At 38.8% G+C, this 14,520-nt stretch overlaps 1 protein-coding gene across 2 annotated transcripts in view; it reads right to left on the bottom strand.

Moving 5' to 3' along the window:
• NDNF (neuron derived neurotrophic factor) overlaps positions 1-14,520 on the bottom strand; it is a 47,820-nt gene that overhangs the window by 14,331 nt on the left and 18,969 nt on the right. For both annotated transcript variants that reach the window (XM_043870931.1, XM_043870930.1), the window contains exon 2: positions 3,091-3,279. In XM_043870931.1, the coding sequence (XP_043726866.1) occupies positions 3,091-3,279 (189 nt within the window). The remainder of the gene's footprint in view (positions 1-3,090; positions 3,280-14,520) is intronic.

Genomic DNA, 14,520 nt, shown 5'->3' with positions numbered 1-14,520 from the left:
TCTGAGTGTCCTATACTTTTCACTTGGGGCACCTGTTAAATTTGTGTAATGTATAAATATACATTTATACTATTATTTGATTTATGTCATTTTCCCAACAAAGGCCCATTTAGGGTTCATTTTCCATGTCATTTTATTCCCAGCATTTAGCACAGATTTCTGCATTCAGAAGGTCTTGATAAACCTTTTTAATGAATGAATTACTAAATGAATAAATAGAACAGAAGAATCATAACACCCACTTTATTCTAGCCTGAGGATACCTATGCTTAGAATCTACCTGAAGATACAAAATCTGAATGGAAATATATGTCCCCCCCCCACCCCTATTCAAAGATGAATTAGGAATTGGGGAGTGGAGTTAGGGCTGTAGAAGGACAAATAAAGTGAAGCCCCTAAAAGGTAAAAATGACTTGTTCAGAATAAAGATAGGCAATCATCCAGACAAAATAACTTAGGTGATTGAATTGTTCACAGTATGGAAATTTTATGTACCTTAAGCATCCATAAAGATGTGTGTCAAATGGCTTAGTTTTCAACTCAGTCAGATTTGGACAGTAGAGTTTTGTTCCTTTGGCCAAGTTGCGTAGGTGATATTAACCACATAAACACAACTGAACCTATCTACATTGCAAAGAATTAGGTAAGACAAAATAATTTCCTTAGCATCATGTAATATAAAAGGTATTCAAAATTTTCTGCTTTTGTTTTTGGTTTTTATATGGGTAGCAGAGCTAACCTGTGCTGAAATCCATGTGCAAGTTCATTTATTATCTTTTCTTCTCATTTCAGTCAAGAAAGTAGTTTGTTTCCCAAAGTAAGCAACTGTGTCTTAGTAACCTGAATACAGGCCATGAGCAACCAATAACAAAGGAAACAATGTCTGCATTCCACAAGGTAATCATTATACACACAAAACATCAGGGAGCCCCTCTAAGTCAACATCTTCATGTGGAAACACTCATGATTTAGGGATAAAAGATAATCTGAATAAACTTTAGCAATTTGACAAACATGTATTGTCTACCATGCACAGCACCCTTGTGGAAGGGAGCTGCAATCAGAGATTATAGGATATGATTTATGAGCTTCAGGTATTCACTGGCTAGTGAGAGAGACAGAAATGTGATAAATATGCTCCAAATTATAATGCCGGAGCTGAGGGATAAACACTCCATGAACCATTTAGACTCTGGAATTTCTGTATAAACATAAGAATAATTAATGAATTTGTTTTCTTTTGCTGTTCTCTGCTGCCAAACTTTATCTGGAGTTTCATCTTTAGCTGTAATATCAACAATGCCTATGCGTATCTCCTGTCACATATTTTAGCTCTAGAAATGACTGTGGCTTCAACTCCTTAACTAGTGTAAGTTAACATTACATCCAAATGTAGATATCAAAGTCCCCAATCATTATTTGTGGGGAAGAAAAGACCAAAAGAATGAACAGATGAAAAGTCTGAAAACAGGGTGGAAAGGAGCATGTGTTTTTCTGAAATGTCTTATAATAAAAACATGCTACTTGAAAGGAAAAAATGTAATTTTAAGATAGCTCTTAAAACCAAAACTCATTTAATTTTTAAGAGACTGGAAGATCAAGGATAAACTGTTTATTTGATTAAGTGATATGATTACATAATAAAGAATGCTGTCTTTTCAAGAATGCTGCAAAGCAGTGTGCAAGTCCATGTGGGAAATCAAAGAAATTATTAAAGAAAAATTTGGATTCACTCAAAAATTCCAAGAGACAAAGGATATAAAAAGCAAAATGGTTTGGCATGAATTCAGCTGATTATTTAAGACTAATTTGAATTATTAAAACTGCCTTCCCTGCTCTCCCCTGTTTTCACAGACTAAACCTCTGTAAGACATCAAGCTCCTTCAGTGTAATTATCCTTGCATTTTGTGCCTTTATTTATTCTTATGAATGTCCTTGAAAGAGCATAATTATTTTATGTATTACTGACAAATCATTTCCTAATCTATTACCTTCATTAAAATGAATAATTTCATTCAGGTGGTGCTGAAATGATACCCAAACAACAGGTCACATCAGTCACAAGTAAACTTATTATTTACTCTCATTCAGACTCATGTCCAGATGGCAACAAGACTTTGCCACTCAGTGGAAGGGGAGAACCACCTTCCATTCTTAGTGTCAACCAAAACTGAAGTGACAAGAGAAAAAAGACTTAATGATCTGCTATACCTCAATCTTTGGAAAATGAATTGTTGATGATGACACATAGTATTATCCTTTGGAATACCAAGGTGCCCAAGTTAAAAGGAGAAATTGTTTTTGAAATATGATAAAGAGGAGTTTGGGCACTGCAAAATAAATCACTTTAAATATATGTAGTTTATATGATATATATATCTATTTGTATGATCTATATGTAATTTTTAAAGGTCAAAATATTTAGAAGCATTATATGAACTCAATTTGTTGATGTTGGCATGAAGATAAATGAGCAGTCACTTCTCATCACTGTTTGGTTTGATGCTTTCAAAACACAATCATATAGATCAAAGAAATGTCCTTACAAGACAATGCAAACCCTTGAAGAATCACATGTATTAAATAATTTCATTTATCATCCAGAGTCATACTTAGAAATTTCCTACCACCCAGAAGAAAAGAAAACCTGCTCTTTCCAAAGATCACCATCAGTGAGAATCAAAGAGCTATCTGGTGACCAGAAGTGGCACTACCATTTTTTTTTCTTACTTAGAGAAAAATACACAATGCTATTCAGAGACTGGGCTTCCTTGTTGCCTCAGATGGTAAAGAATCTGCCTGCAATGCAGGAGAGCCAGGTTTGATCCCTGGGTCAGGCAGATTCCTTAGAGAAGGAAACAGCAACTTACTCGGGATTCTTGCCTGGAGAATTCCATGGACAAAGGAGCCTGGTAGGCTACAGTCCATGGGGTCAGACAGACTCAGACACGACTGAGCGACTAACACTTTCACTTTCATTCAGAGCTTGATTGCAAATCATCTAAATTAAGTAAGTCTAAAAGTTTACTTTCTATTTTAGAGACACCCTGTATGAGTTTATTGATAAAGGAAGTATTGCAGGGAGGATACCTTTTAGGTGTGTCTCTAAAGAGATAACTGCTAATTTCAGCTCCATCTGGAATTACTGACGAATCATGAAAAAACGCCTTGTCCCGAATTTGCATCTGAAAGAGCTCCTCATCTCGAGTAGGCAACTTCTGGGTCCTTGAGCTGAGTGGTAAGAGCAGCCACAGCATACACCAGCGCAGAGGCACCATCCTGGGGCAACAGAAATAATTGCTTATGTTAACTCTACAGGCAAAACACTTGGGCAATTTGCAAACTTTCTGATGGTTAACACTATTTTGGTTTCGACAGAAAGAACTGTATTATGTATTTTGGATACATACACATGAGCTTGAGGGCAACTTTGCCGGTTTTTTTTCAAAGTATTTCATCGAGTTGATGATGAATTCACCGGAATTTCAGATACTAAACAGATTTTGAAACAAAAGAACCCTTGGTGCATTAACTTCATTGGGTATTGAGACAGAAAATCCCCCCTTCAGTATGGCAGAAGCGGTCATTATAGATATCTCCATACAACTGTCTCAAAGCTTGAAACTTGACTTAAATCACAGAGACCCATTGAGAACCAGAAAATTACCACTGCACGGTTATTTCTATTCTCCCTTAAAATTTGACTAAGAATCCTACATATATAGAAATATTCTTAGCCCACAAACCGAATTTTCATAAATCAGAGATTTTAAAATAAGTTTAATTTTCCTATAGGTGAAACAATTTGTCCAAAATCACAAGGGGAGCTATTTGCCAGTGTCTAGTATTACAGATTTATCAGACTCTTAAACACAACATTTATATATAAACCTTCACCATATTAAAAAGCAGGCATGGATTCCCACTTCAAATCAAGAAAGACCATTGGGAAGTTCTATAGTTAGGTCACTTGCCTTAATCTCCAGCAGAGTTATGTATTTACCACCCTAGTCTAGTGTTTTCATTGAGTTACATTTTGGCATTAATCACTGACTTTTCATTAAAAAGCATAAACAGTCACGGATCACCCTCTAGGGCACCTTGCTGGAAGGATGTTTTCAAGGACATCATCTTCTGCATGTGTCCTCCCAACAGGAAGCTTCAGGTAGGTGAATTTCTTTTCACATCGACTGCTTGTGAAAGGCTTTGCTTCCTTTGAGGATCTGGTGCCAGTTTTCCTCAGAAAAAACCTCTGAAAGGAGCTGTTTTCCCTTATCTCTTTGACAACATACATCAGCGAATTCAAGCATTAGGGAAATACATTGTTTTTACATTGAAGCACTTTAAATAGTACAAGAGTCAAATGCAAATATTTGCAATAATTTGAGATGATTTGAATGCCAGTTTTGTTTCTAAAAGGCCATTGCTATAGCTATGAGGTCACTTCTACTTAAACCATCACTTGACTTTAATTTTATCCTTCTTTGAGTGCTACCAAAAATATATTCCTACAACTGAACATATTTTTTGAAGGGCATATGCTTTTCTTTTTTTTAATTAGAGTTTGAGAAGTAATTTTTCCCAGTGAGCTTGCTTGCTCAGAAAGTTCATTTAACTTGCTTTTTCAAAAGCTGTTATCTATCATTGCTCTGCAATTTTCCATATAAAATATCTGCAGTATTTAAGAATTACTGTGTGCAAAATATGCAGGCATCCCCAGTGGCTCAGAGGTAAAGAATCCGCCTGCAATGCAGAAGATGTGGGTTTGATCCCTGGGTTGGGGAGATCCCCTGGAGAAGGAAATGGCAAACCACTCCAATATTCTTGCCTGGAAAATCCTATGGACAGAGGAGCCTCGCAGGCTGCAGTTCATGGGGTCACAGAGAGTTGATCAGATATGACAGCAACTGAGCATACCCACATGCATGCGCAAAACACAGTGCTAAGTTCATTAACTGCATTATTGCATTGAATCTTCACAGGAACCTTATGAAGTATGTACTATTCTTACATAAGAATAAGCCTCCTTTAACATAAGCAGAGAAAGGATATAAACCCAGGAGAATCTGACTGCAAAGCCCAAACATTTATCCTCTATAATCTCACTCAAGAAATAGAGGTTCGTATTTCCCATCCTTATTTCTCAATTGTATTGAGATTGAATGAAAATTCAATGCCATTGAATGACCAAATGTTAAGAAAGTTGGCTTTTTAGTTTCAGCTCCTAACTAGAAGTGTTATCTTAGGCAATTCAATTCACATTCTGAACCTCAATTTTATGAATGGTTTGGATGGAAGGTTTTTCTAAAATCTGGAAATGAACAATGACTGAACACTAAAATCCTCTTCCCAAAGAGCTAGCAGATTCCCTGGTGGCTCAGACGGTAAAGAGTCTGCCTGTAATGTGGGAGACCTGGGTTTAATCCCTGGGTCAGGAAGATCCTCTGGAGAAGGAGGTGGCAACCCACTCCAGTGTTCTTGCCTGGAAAATCCCATGGACAGAGGAGCCTGGCCAACTACAGTCCATGGGTCACAAAGAGTCGGACACAACTGAGTGACTTCACTTTCACTTTTCACTTTCACTTTAGGAATAAAACCAGGGCTCTTTAAGTTTCATTAAATAATCTGTCCCTCAGATACCCAGTTGATTGTCAAGGAGGGGAGCCCAAGTGGGGCTGGGGGTGTTAATGGGAGCTCACATGACTTACTTAGACAAACGTTATATCTATGAAAGATGGCTTGGCGGATCAAAATCAAAACTCAGTGAACCTATTCCAAATAAGTAGGGACATGGTGGAGAAAACTGAATGGAACCTCCACTCGTGACACCTAATCCCTCCCATTCCGATGCCCTTTGTCCTGTAGCTAACAGAAATATAAAATCCAAATGGAATTTGATACGCTGCTCCTGTAAAAGAGGTGGCAAAGATAAAGAACCTGATAAATAATCCGCCTGCCAATGCAGAAGACATAAGAGACCTGGGTTCGATCCCTGGGTCAGCATGATCCCCTGGAGGAGGGCCTGGCAACCCACTGCAGTATTCTTGCCTGGAGAATCCCAGGGACAGAGGAGCCTGGTGGGATATGGTGCACAGGATTGCAGAGTCGGACACGACTGAAGTGACTTAGCACACAACCCTGTAAAGAAATACTCATTATTTCAACATAATTAAACATATTCAGCTTAGTTGGCAGCGGAATCTCTGAAACTTTAGCAGAGGAGTCCAGAAACAAAATACATCTCTTTAGAAATGGTTAGAGTTTGACTTTACATATTTATTAGGAACTTAGAGCCAACATGCCAGGGAAGCACTTGTGTGTGAGATACTCAGGCGTGTTTGCCCTAGAACCACTCAAGGGCAACCTTACCTCATTAGCCCTGTATTTGCCCTGAAAGCTGTCAACTACACACAACTGAACAGCACAAGCTGCCCAATGCCCCAGGATATCTGGGATATTTAGGTCAGCCCCAGGGTTAGAGGGCTAGCTAGTTATGACTGGCGGGAATTTTTCCAGCATCCTCAGGTGCCCATGGGAGGAACTTTCTCTTATTAAACCAGCTAATTGTAAGAGATGAATTTTAAATTAATAAGAACAATATTAATAAATTTTATTGTGTATGTGATGCATGCCAGGCATCCTCTAAGTGCTTTATATATATTATCTCATATAATGTTAGCAATATCCCTATGGTGTAGGCAATATTACTTAGCTCTCCTCAAAAATAATCAAATTGAGGCTTGGACGAGTACGATCACATAGTGATTACAACACGATATGAGGAATATAAAGTCCCAGGAGTGACTTTAAAAGTATGATAAATATGATTACTATACATTCCTCAGCATCAGCTACTTAGCGATGTAATGTTAGGTAAAGTGAACAACTTCAGATGATAGGCTTATGCAGAGTAAGTGATAAAGACAGTTCTCCATGGGACTCTGTACTTGTCTGTGCATAGGTGGGAAGCAGAAGAACTGACTGCCTTTGTTCCAGATTACCATCATTTCAAGGATGTTTGTGTAGCTCATAGCCTTGAAGATAATGCTTCTGGAGCAAAGAGCAGGCGTGATTACAACCCATCATGAAAACCCGAGTTCCCTAAGCTCAGGGCTGCTCTCTTGTAACAATCCCCACTGTATGCACTGGTGCCACAGGTCCCCTCTGCATCATCCTGTGAGATGCGGGGGTCAGGGAGCGAGGGGCAGAAAATGATACTGCTGTGGATCTGTGGCTCCTGCTATTGCTCTGAGTAATAAAGTCCTTTGTCACTGAGTCTCATGCCACCTCGCATCCAGGAAACTCTGACAGGCTAACTTGATAGCTTGCAAGGAGGGTAAACTCTCAAATGCTTTACAGTTCTCAACAGCAAGCTTTTACTTGTTAAGTTGCTTTACTGGCTTGTTGGCTTCACTGGCTCCAGTGGACATTTTTATTTAGACAATCAGCAGCAGAGAACAGACTAAACCTCACCTTTTGCTTTCTTTATACAAAATCATATTTCCACAGCTTCAATTTTATCAGGCCACGCTTTCTGTTTCTGAAACAGTTTTAACCATTTTAATTGGTGTATCAGTTATGGGCAAAACAGACACTTTTCAGAAAAGTGTTTAAAATTAGCATGCCTCCTTTTATTTTTCTTGTATTTACAGGAGAAGATGGGTGTTAACTGAACCTATTGTAGTCATCATTTCAGAATGCATGTAAATCAAACCATCATGCTGTATGCCTTAAACTTATACAGTGATGTATTGTCAATCATTTTTCAACACAACTGGAAAAAAGTCAGAATGAGCCTCCAAACACAGGAACTTATATCTATAGGATTATTGTTTTCAGAATGTTATCTAATAACATTTGTCTCCTGCTGGGGAAAAAAACATACTCAATTATTAGGGAAACCTAAGAATTTGTTCAATTTGATCAGGTTATGGGCAGAATTTTTCTAACAAGATGTATTTAAAAGAAGCATTGAATATAGTTAACCAAAAAACTATTATGCAGACATATTTTGCATATTTTTACAATTTATATTCACTGATTCAAGTTTAAAGCTTTACGTAAGTATTGTTTAAAGGATGAAATTTTATAGAATTTTTTTCTCTACAAAAAAAGTTCTTAAACATTTGACTTAAGAATTAGTCACTTTAAATAAGCAAGGGAAAATACATTCTTAAGAATAAGCCATGGGTAAGCCAGTCTATAACAGACTTTTCTTCTAAGATTACAAAAGTGCCCTCTAATGGCATAACTTTTCCTTTCATTTCTTTTTGTTCCTTCTAGGTACCTAGAGCTCATCAAGGTTTAAAGTTTAATGTAAATAATATTTCTCAGAATTTCTCTTTCAGAATTACTACTTCTGTAATGGGTATCTGGTGGTTAATCTAGGAAATGTGTCTGCACATCAAGAAATCTTGCTGTGTTTCTACAATCCAAGGTCTAGTTCCAACAGAAGTAGAATGTTGCTAAGATGGTTTTTTTTTTTTTTTTTTTGCTAGACAGATTGATCAACTTGGTTGCACAATGATTCTCAGCCCAGAAAAACTAAGTGGTATTATCCTATTAAACTGAAAACATTAACTTCAACTGTTTCAGTTGTAAAGTTCTGATGAATCAGATACATGGATGATAATCCAAAATTCTGAGATTGTTCGTTTGGTCAGAGCCTTTCTCCATATTTGGCACACTCCTTCCTATCTTACCTAGGCTGAGGTGAAAAAAGAAAAATGATTTTATATACCTCAACCTCTAACCTAGATTACTGTAATTTAGATTATTGGAGATGAGAAACAGTTTTATCCTTTGGAGTGCCAATGCATTCTACAGTCAAAGAAGAAATTATTTTTGAAATATAATTGTTCAATGAGATGTATTCTGTATTCTGTACTTAGAAATACATAGAAAGTAGAGACAGGTTTGGACACTGAAAAGTAAATAACTTTAAATGTTATTAGTTTATAGGATACACACACACACACAGATTTAAGGTAAACAACTCAGACACATTATATGAATCCCATTAGTTGATGTTGTGCTGTGTGTGTGGGTGCGTGTGTGTGAGCACGCGTGCGTGCTAGGTCACTTCAGTCATGTCCAACTCTTTGCGATCCTATGGACCACAGCCCTCCAGGCACCTCTGTCCATGGGATTGTCCAGGCAAGAATACTGGAGTGGGTTGCCATGCCCTCCTCCAGGGGATCTTCCTGACCCAGGGATCAAGCTGCATCTCTTACCTCTCCCTCTCCTGCATTGACACATGGGTTCTTTACCGTCAAAGTTGCTGTTAGAGGAAACGAGCAGAGGTTCTAAAAGAAGCACCTTTTACATACACCACTTTATTTCTATATTTGCTGCCCCCTCTCTGGAACGTGAGTGAGCACTACCACTCTAGGAAGATGGAGAGGGACTGCCTTGAAATGCCTGAGGACGTGATGACTGGAGCTGCTTCTCCCACTTGCCCTTCCACCTTCTCTGCTGGGCTCTCTCTTGCCGGCCCTAGAGAGGGAAAGTGGAGAGTGGACCACAGCAGATGAACTGAGGACTAGTTTTAAAGAAAATGCCAGTGAGGAGATAGGAAGCATTTGTGTTATTCTAAAAGAGGTAGGGAGTGGAGCAGCTGCCGAGTAACTGAAGACACAAATAATTCTAAGACTTTATTTTTTGCATTAACTTGAACTTTTTATTCTATGGGGCTTTCAGTATAGTTAAAGGAAATAGTCAAATTGACCTGGCATATCCTTTTCCCACACACCTTGAAAACTGTAAAATGGTCATATGGTAAGCAAGAAAAAAAATTAAAGGGACCTTGAACAATTTATCAATGCACTGACTAAAAACCCAGGATGACCCTGGTCACCACAAAAAAACCACAATAGGCCTAAAAGCAAATCAAATGTTCCCCAGAGTCAGTAGCAGCTCCCCCACTGTCATTTTGCAAAATTTATCTCCAATTACATAGTCAACTTGGTTAACCACTGATTCACTTAGTGAAAATAAAAATGTATTATTGGAAATGGTGTAAGCAAGGATAATAAGTAAATAAATCTGGTTAATTATTTTTACTTCTTTGAAATATGTATTAAATGCATTTAACCACAAATCCTAATTGAGAATCTTGTCTTAGGAGTAGAGCGATATTTCAAACCACTAAAAAGCTTGCCTTTAATATTTATAGACTGCTGTTTAGTCACATTATCTTACTAATGTAATAAATTTGCAAGTCTGGTAAATAAAAGTTCTTTCAGGTTTTCATGGAACTGTCCAAGGCTTTCCGAATAGAAGATGTCATATAAATTAAGGCATCGTGACCTTTTCTCATTTTGTGGATTCCTCTAGACAGCAGTGACAGTTCTACCTGCCTAGGAGAAACATGATCAAAGCAAATTTCTCCATCACCTTCACATTAACCAAGGTCCTGCAAATTCCCGTAGAATATGTGAACATATTTGTAAAAAATGTCATCAAGCTTTTATAGACATTACAGGGTATAAAACTTAATAAGATCAGATTCATCAGGATAAATAGGCCACACATAGTACACAATTAGAAAATTCATTGAGTCATTAAGATTCACTTAAAAACTATCCAATGTGCCCAACCATGTGTCTGCCACAAACATGAAATAAATTTACAATGACTAAAAAGAAGGATGGGCATTCTGAATTTACTTGAGACAAACGCATCTGGAATAAATAAAATCTAATGTTTAATTACAGAGACTGGAAAGTGCATGATTATAATTTAGTGAGGATAATTTTAAGGAAAGGTCTGCCGCAGAGATTTCTGTTATTTTCTTTTCCTTTTTAAGTGCAAACATTTAGTCTTTTAACTTCTATTTTTAAACTCAAGGGCATTTGTTTTTGTTTGAATCATCCATGCCACATCTGATAATAAATCTGAAGCATCTGATCTAGCTGTAAAGAAAAAAGTGTAGCTTTGGTCAGGGGAATGGCCCCCCATGTCTGCCAGGATCTGTTCTGTAAGCAAGGAGGGGTGGGTTGTGGCGGGGGTTGGGGGGTGCCGGGGGGTGCTCTGTCTTTGCACTTTGACAAAGTAAAATGCCCATCCTGGATCTACAGATTCCCTCAAGGTAGAAAAAAAAAGGGGGTGGAACCTAAATTCCCAGGAGCTGTTTTGTTCTCCTGTCTTTTGTAAACAATGAGAATATTAACTGAAATTAATTGGTTGTCCCTATAAATATAGATAGCCTCTGCTACGGTTGAAAATTTGAGGGAAACAGAGCATATTGTGGTTTGGTATGTTTCCATATTGGATAAGGGTGAAAGAAGCAAGTAGAAGTCCAGGGCTCCCGGTCAGCACTGAGTGGTCCTCTGCCCTGGCTGGGTAAGCTCTTGTTCCCTGATAACTTCAAATGCAGCTGCAATATTTCTAACTCCTATGGCTCTATAGAGCAGCACCGGGCTTGGGCACAGAATTCATAGGCTAAAGCTCTCTAAATGCAGGCTGTCATTACAGAGTGGAATGATTATTAAGGGTTTTAGAGTTCATTATGTCAATAATCTATGGATTAGGGACCTTCACAGGCATTTCAATGGCAATGATTCCAACCTCCTCTACCCATTCTCTAAATGACTGCCAACTTTCATTCTGGAAGGAAATTAAATTAGTATGAAAAAGCAATGTAAAATTAAAACATGCCAAAGATCTGAATAAAGTTTCCATTCTGTCATCCCCTCCCCTCTGATCTTCATGGTATGCAGTTCATAGCAGGGCCAAGGCTGGGGCACTTTAATTTTAAAAGATAGCCAAGCCTACATAATAAGAATAGCTTGAAAGAGGATCAGGTTTTAAAATGAAGTAACCTTGTATTCCAGCACCATTAATGCCAATAGAATAATGAACAATAGAAATGGCCAAAACAAATGTACTACAGATAGAGGGTAGTCTTTGATTTAAGAAGCCAGATTCATTTTACCAAAGGAAGGAGTAAATCTCCTAAAATGCATCTGATAGGGGATTCAAAGGTATGATAAATTTAAAAGCAATTTAGAAGATAACGCAAAGTAAAACTGAAACAAGATTCTAAATATCCTCCTCCAATCAGAAATCCCTCTGTAGTGACAGTTGTGAGAGCTGGGCTCATTTTCACTGTCTTAGAAACTAATGATTCCTGGAGTAATGAACGCTCCTAAGGGAGGAATAATGTGCTCGGTTGCTTTTCTTACTTTAGTTTGGCAGCTAAGCCTTATTTCCTGTTGATCTGCAACAAAATGGAAATGACTTCCCGTGCAATGTTCCCCAAAGTTGTTCATAAACGGCACACGCCATCCCACAGAAATTCAGCTAATGGAACATGGCAATGTGCCAAGAGCACCCAGCAGCATCTCATATCCCTTGAAGATGGGATATGAACTGTCATGGTCAGCAGAGTCCCTGCTGTGTGAAACATGCCAAAAATACACTGAAAGTATAGTGACCTTGACTACCCACCCATACCGGTCCACTGTTTACCACTGAGTTGAGCTGATGTTAATTATGCATAAGAGTAAGTGAACACCTACCAAGAGGAAAGTGTGGCTGAAATTATAAACAAGTGCTTATCAGAGCTGGAGTGAAAAATCCCCAAGAACTGGTGAGGACAGAATAGGCCTCAGAGTGGAGGTAAGAGGAGAAGAATGAACTAGACTCAGGAAAGGGAGATGGAGGTAGGGAGGGCAGGGAGTTGATGTGATAAAGAACTGCATCAGGAAGAGTTAAACAAATGTCAGCTGAGCCCCTGTATGCGCTGGATGCTGAATGACATGCCACTTGTGCAAGACTTCCTCTTCTTGAAGTATTTACAGTCTAGCAAGAAGTGAGGAAGAAAATATTCTTATGCAGAGGTGAAGAGAGATCAATAGGAAACTAATGGCAAAGATCTGTAAAAGCAAAACGCACCTTTCTAAAGAGTGTGAAAACTTAGCTAAAAGACTATAAAAGACTATAAAACATGGTTCAATTACTGAAATTCCTGGGATGAGTTCTGAAGAGGGTCCTTAAAATGTCACCTCATGTGCCTGAGACCATGGAGAAAGACCCCAGAGGCAAGGACAAGTATTTCTTCAAGACAGGATACTTTTTCAAAAATCACTATTCTCTTTTCCACACAAAATCTCTGTCCCCTGCCATCCCCAAGGTCAGGAAGCATGGTTCAGGGGAAAAACCACAGACTGAGCGTTAAGACACATCTGCTGTGGGCAGGAGAACCATCCATGATGGAGGCTTGTTCTCAAGGTTCCCTGCGGCTGTGGGTCCATCTAGGGTGAGCGCATCCAATCTCTCACAGAAGCCGGCAGCTCAGCGCAGAAGCGAGGCTCCGCCAGGACACACTGCAGCTTGGGTTCCTCTGGGTCTAATTCTCAGACAAGAAAGAACAGGCTACAGACAGAGTGAAGGAAAACCAGCCTACTTTCATGGAAACATGGCCATGCACTTAATGAACTGAATGGTTACTGCTGTAGGTGAACCTTGAGAAAGGGTCTCCACAAGCACAGTAATAGCACAGAAGAATATCAGTGTGAAAGTCTACTGGCAAGTCAACCCAATTCTCCTTTCCTGGAAATGATCATTAACACACTAGAGGTGGGTTGCTGTAGACTTACTGGAGGTTGGAACTATAGTATACCAGTTACAAATTTGATACTTTTACAGTTATTTCAGCCTGTAAAATAAATTCCTATAAAAGCTCCAGGAAAGGAACTTTTCAGGAAGATACTCCATAGATTTCTTAGGATACCAAAAACAAAATGTGGTCAAAGGAGCTAAAACTCAAAAGAACAAGAATTTTCTAAATTCTGACTCCATATTCCAAACCAAACTGGGTAATGTCAGAGTCAAACTGTTAGTGGCTCAGCCAAGTCCAATTCTTTGGGACCCCATGGCCTGTAGCCCACCAGGCTCCTCTGTCCATGGGATTTCCCAGGCCAGAACACTGAGTGGATAGCCACTCCCTTCTCCAGAGGATCTTCCTGATCCGGGGAACGAACCCAAGTCTTCTGCATTGCAGGCAGATTCTTTACTGTCTGAGCCACCAGGTTAATAATATGAGGATCCAAAAGAAATATCCTAGGAATATATAATCTACTTATGAAGACAAAAGTTACATACCCAGACACCAGAGTCCAGTCACGTCCATATCACTCATTCACTATCTTGTTCCTTAACACCTATGCAATGAGTACTTGCTGCATGCCTGGCGCTCTTCTGAGGACAGGGGTGACCTTGTGAATCTATGTTCTTGTGTGGCTGACAGCAATATCCAGATGCATAAATAAGAAAACACTATTGGCTGGCTTTCATTGCCATGCAGAGAATTAAGAGGCCTGTGGGAAAGAGAGTGTGGTGATGCCTACTCTAGATGTACATTTTTTTACATATTTTATTATTTTTCTGGCTGCACCATGTGGTATGTGAAATCTTCTCTGACCAGTGATCAAACCCGTGCCCCCTGCATTGGAAGCACAGAGTCTTAACCACTGGACCACCAGGGAAGTCCTCTAGATAGTATATTTAGAGAAGATT

Source organism: Cervus elaphus, chromosome 17 (genome assembly GCF_910594005.1).
Source record: "Cervus elaphus chromosome 17, mCerEla1.1, whole genome shotgun sequence".
NCBI classification, from domain to species: domain Eukaryota; kingdom Metazoa; phylum Chordata; class Mammalia; order Artiodactyla; family Cervidae; genus Cervus; species Cervus elaphus.
This window is presented reverse-complemented; position numbering and strand designations above follow the sequence as displayed.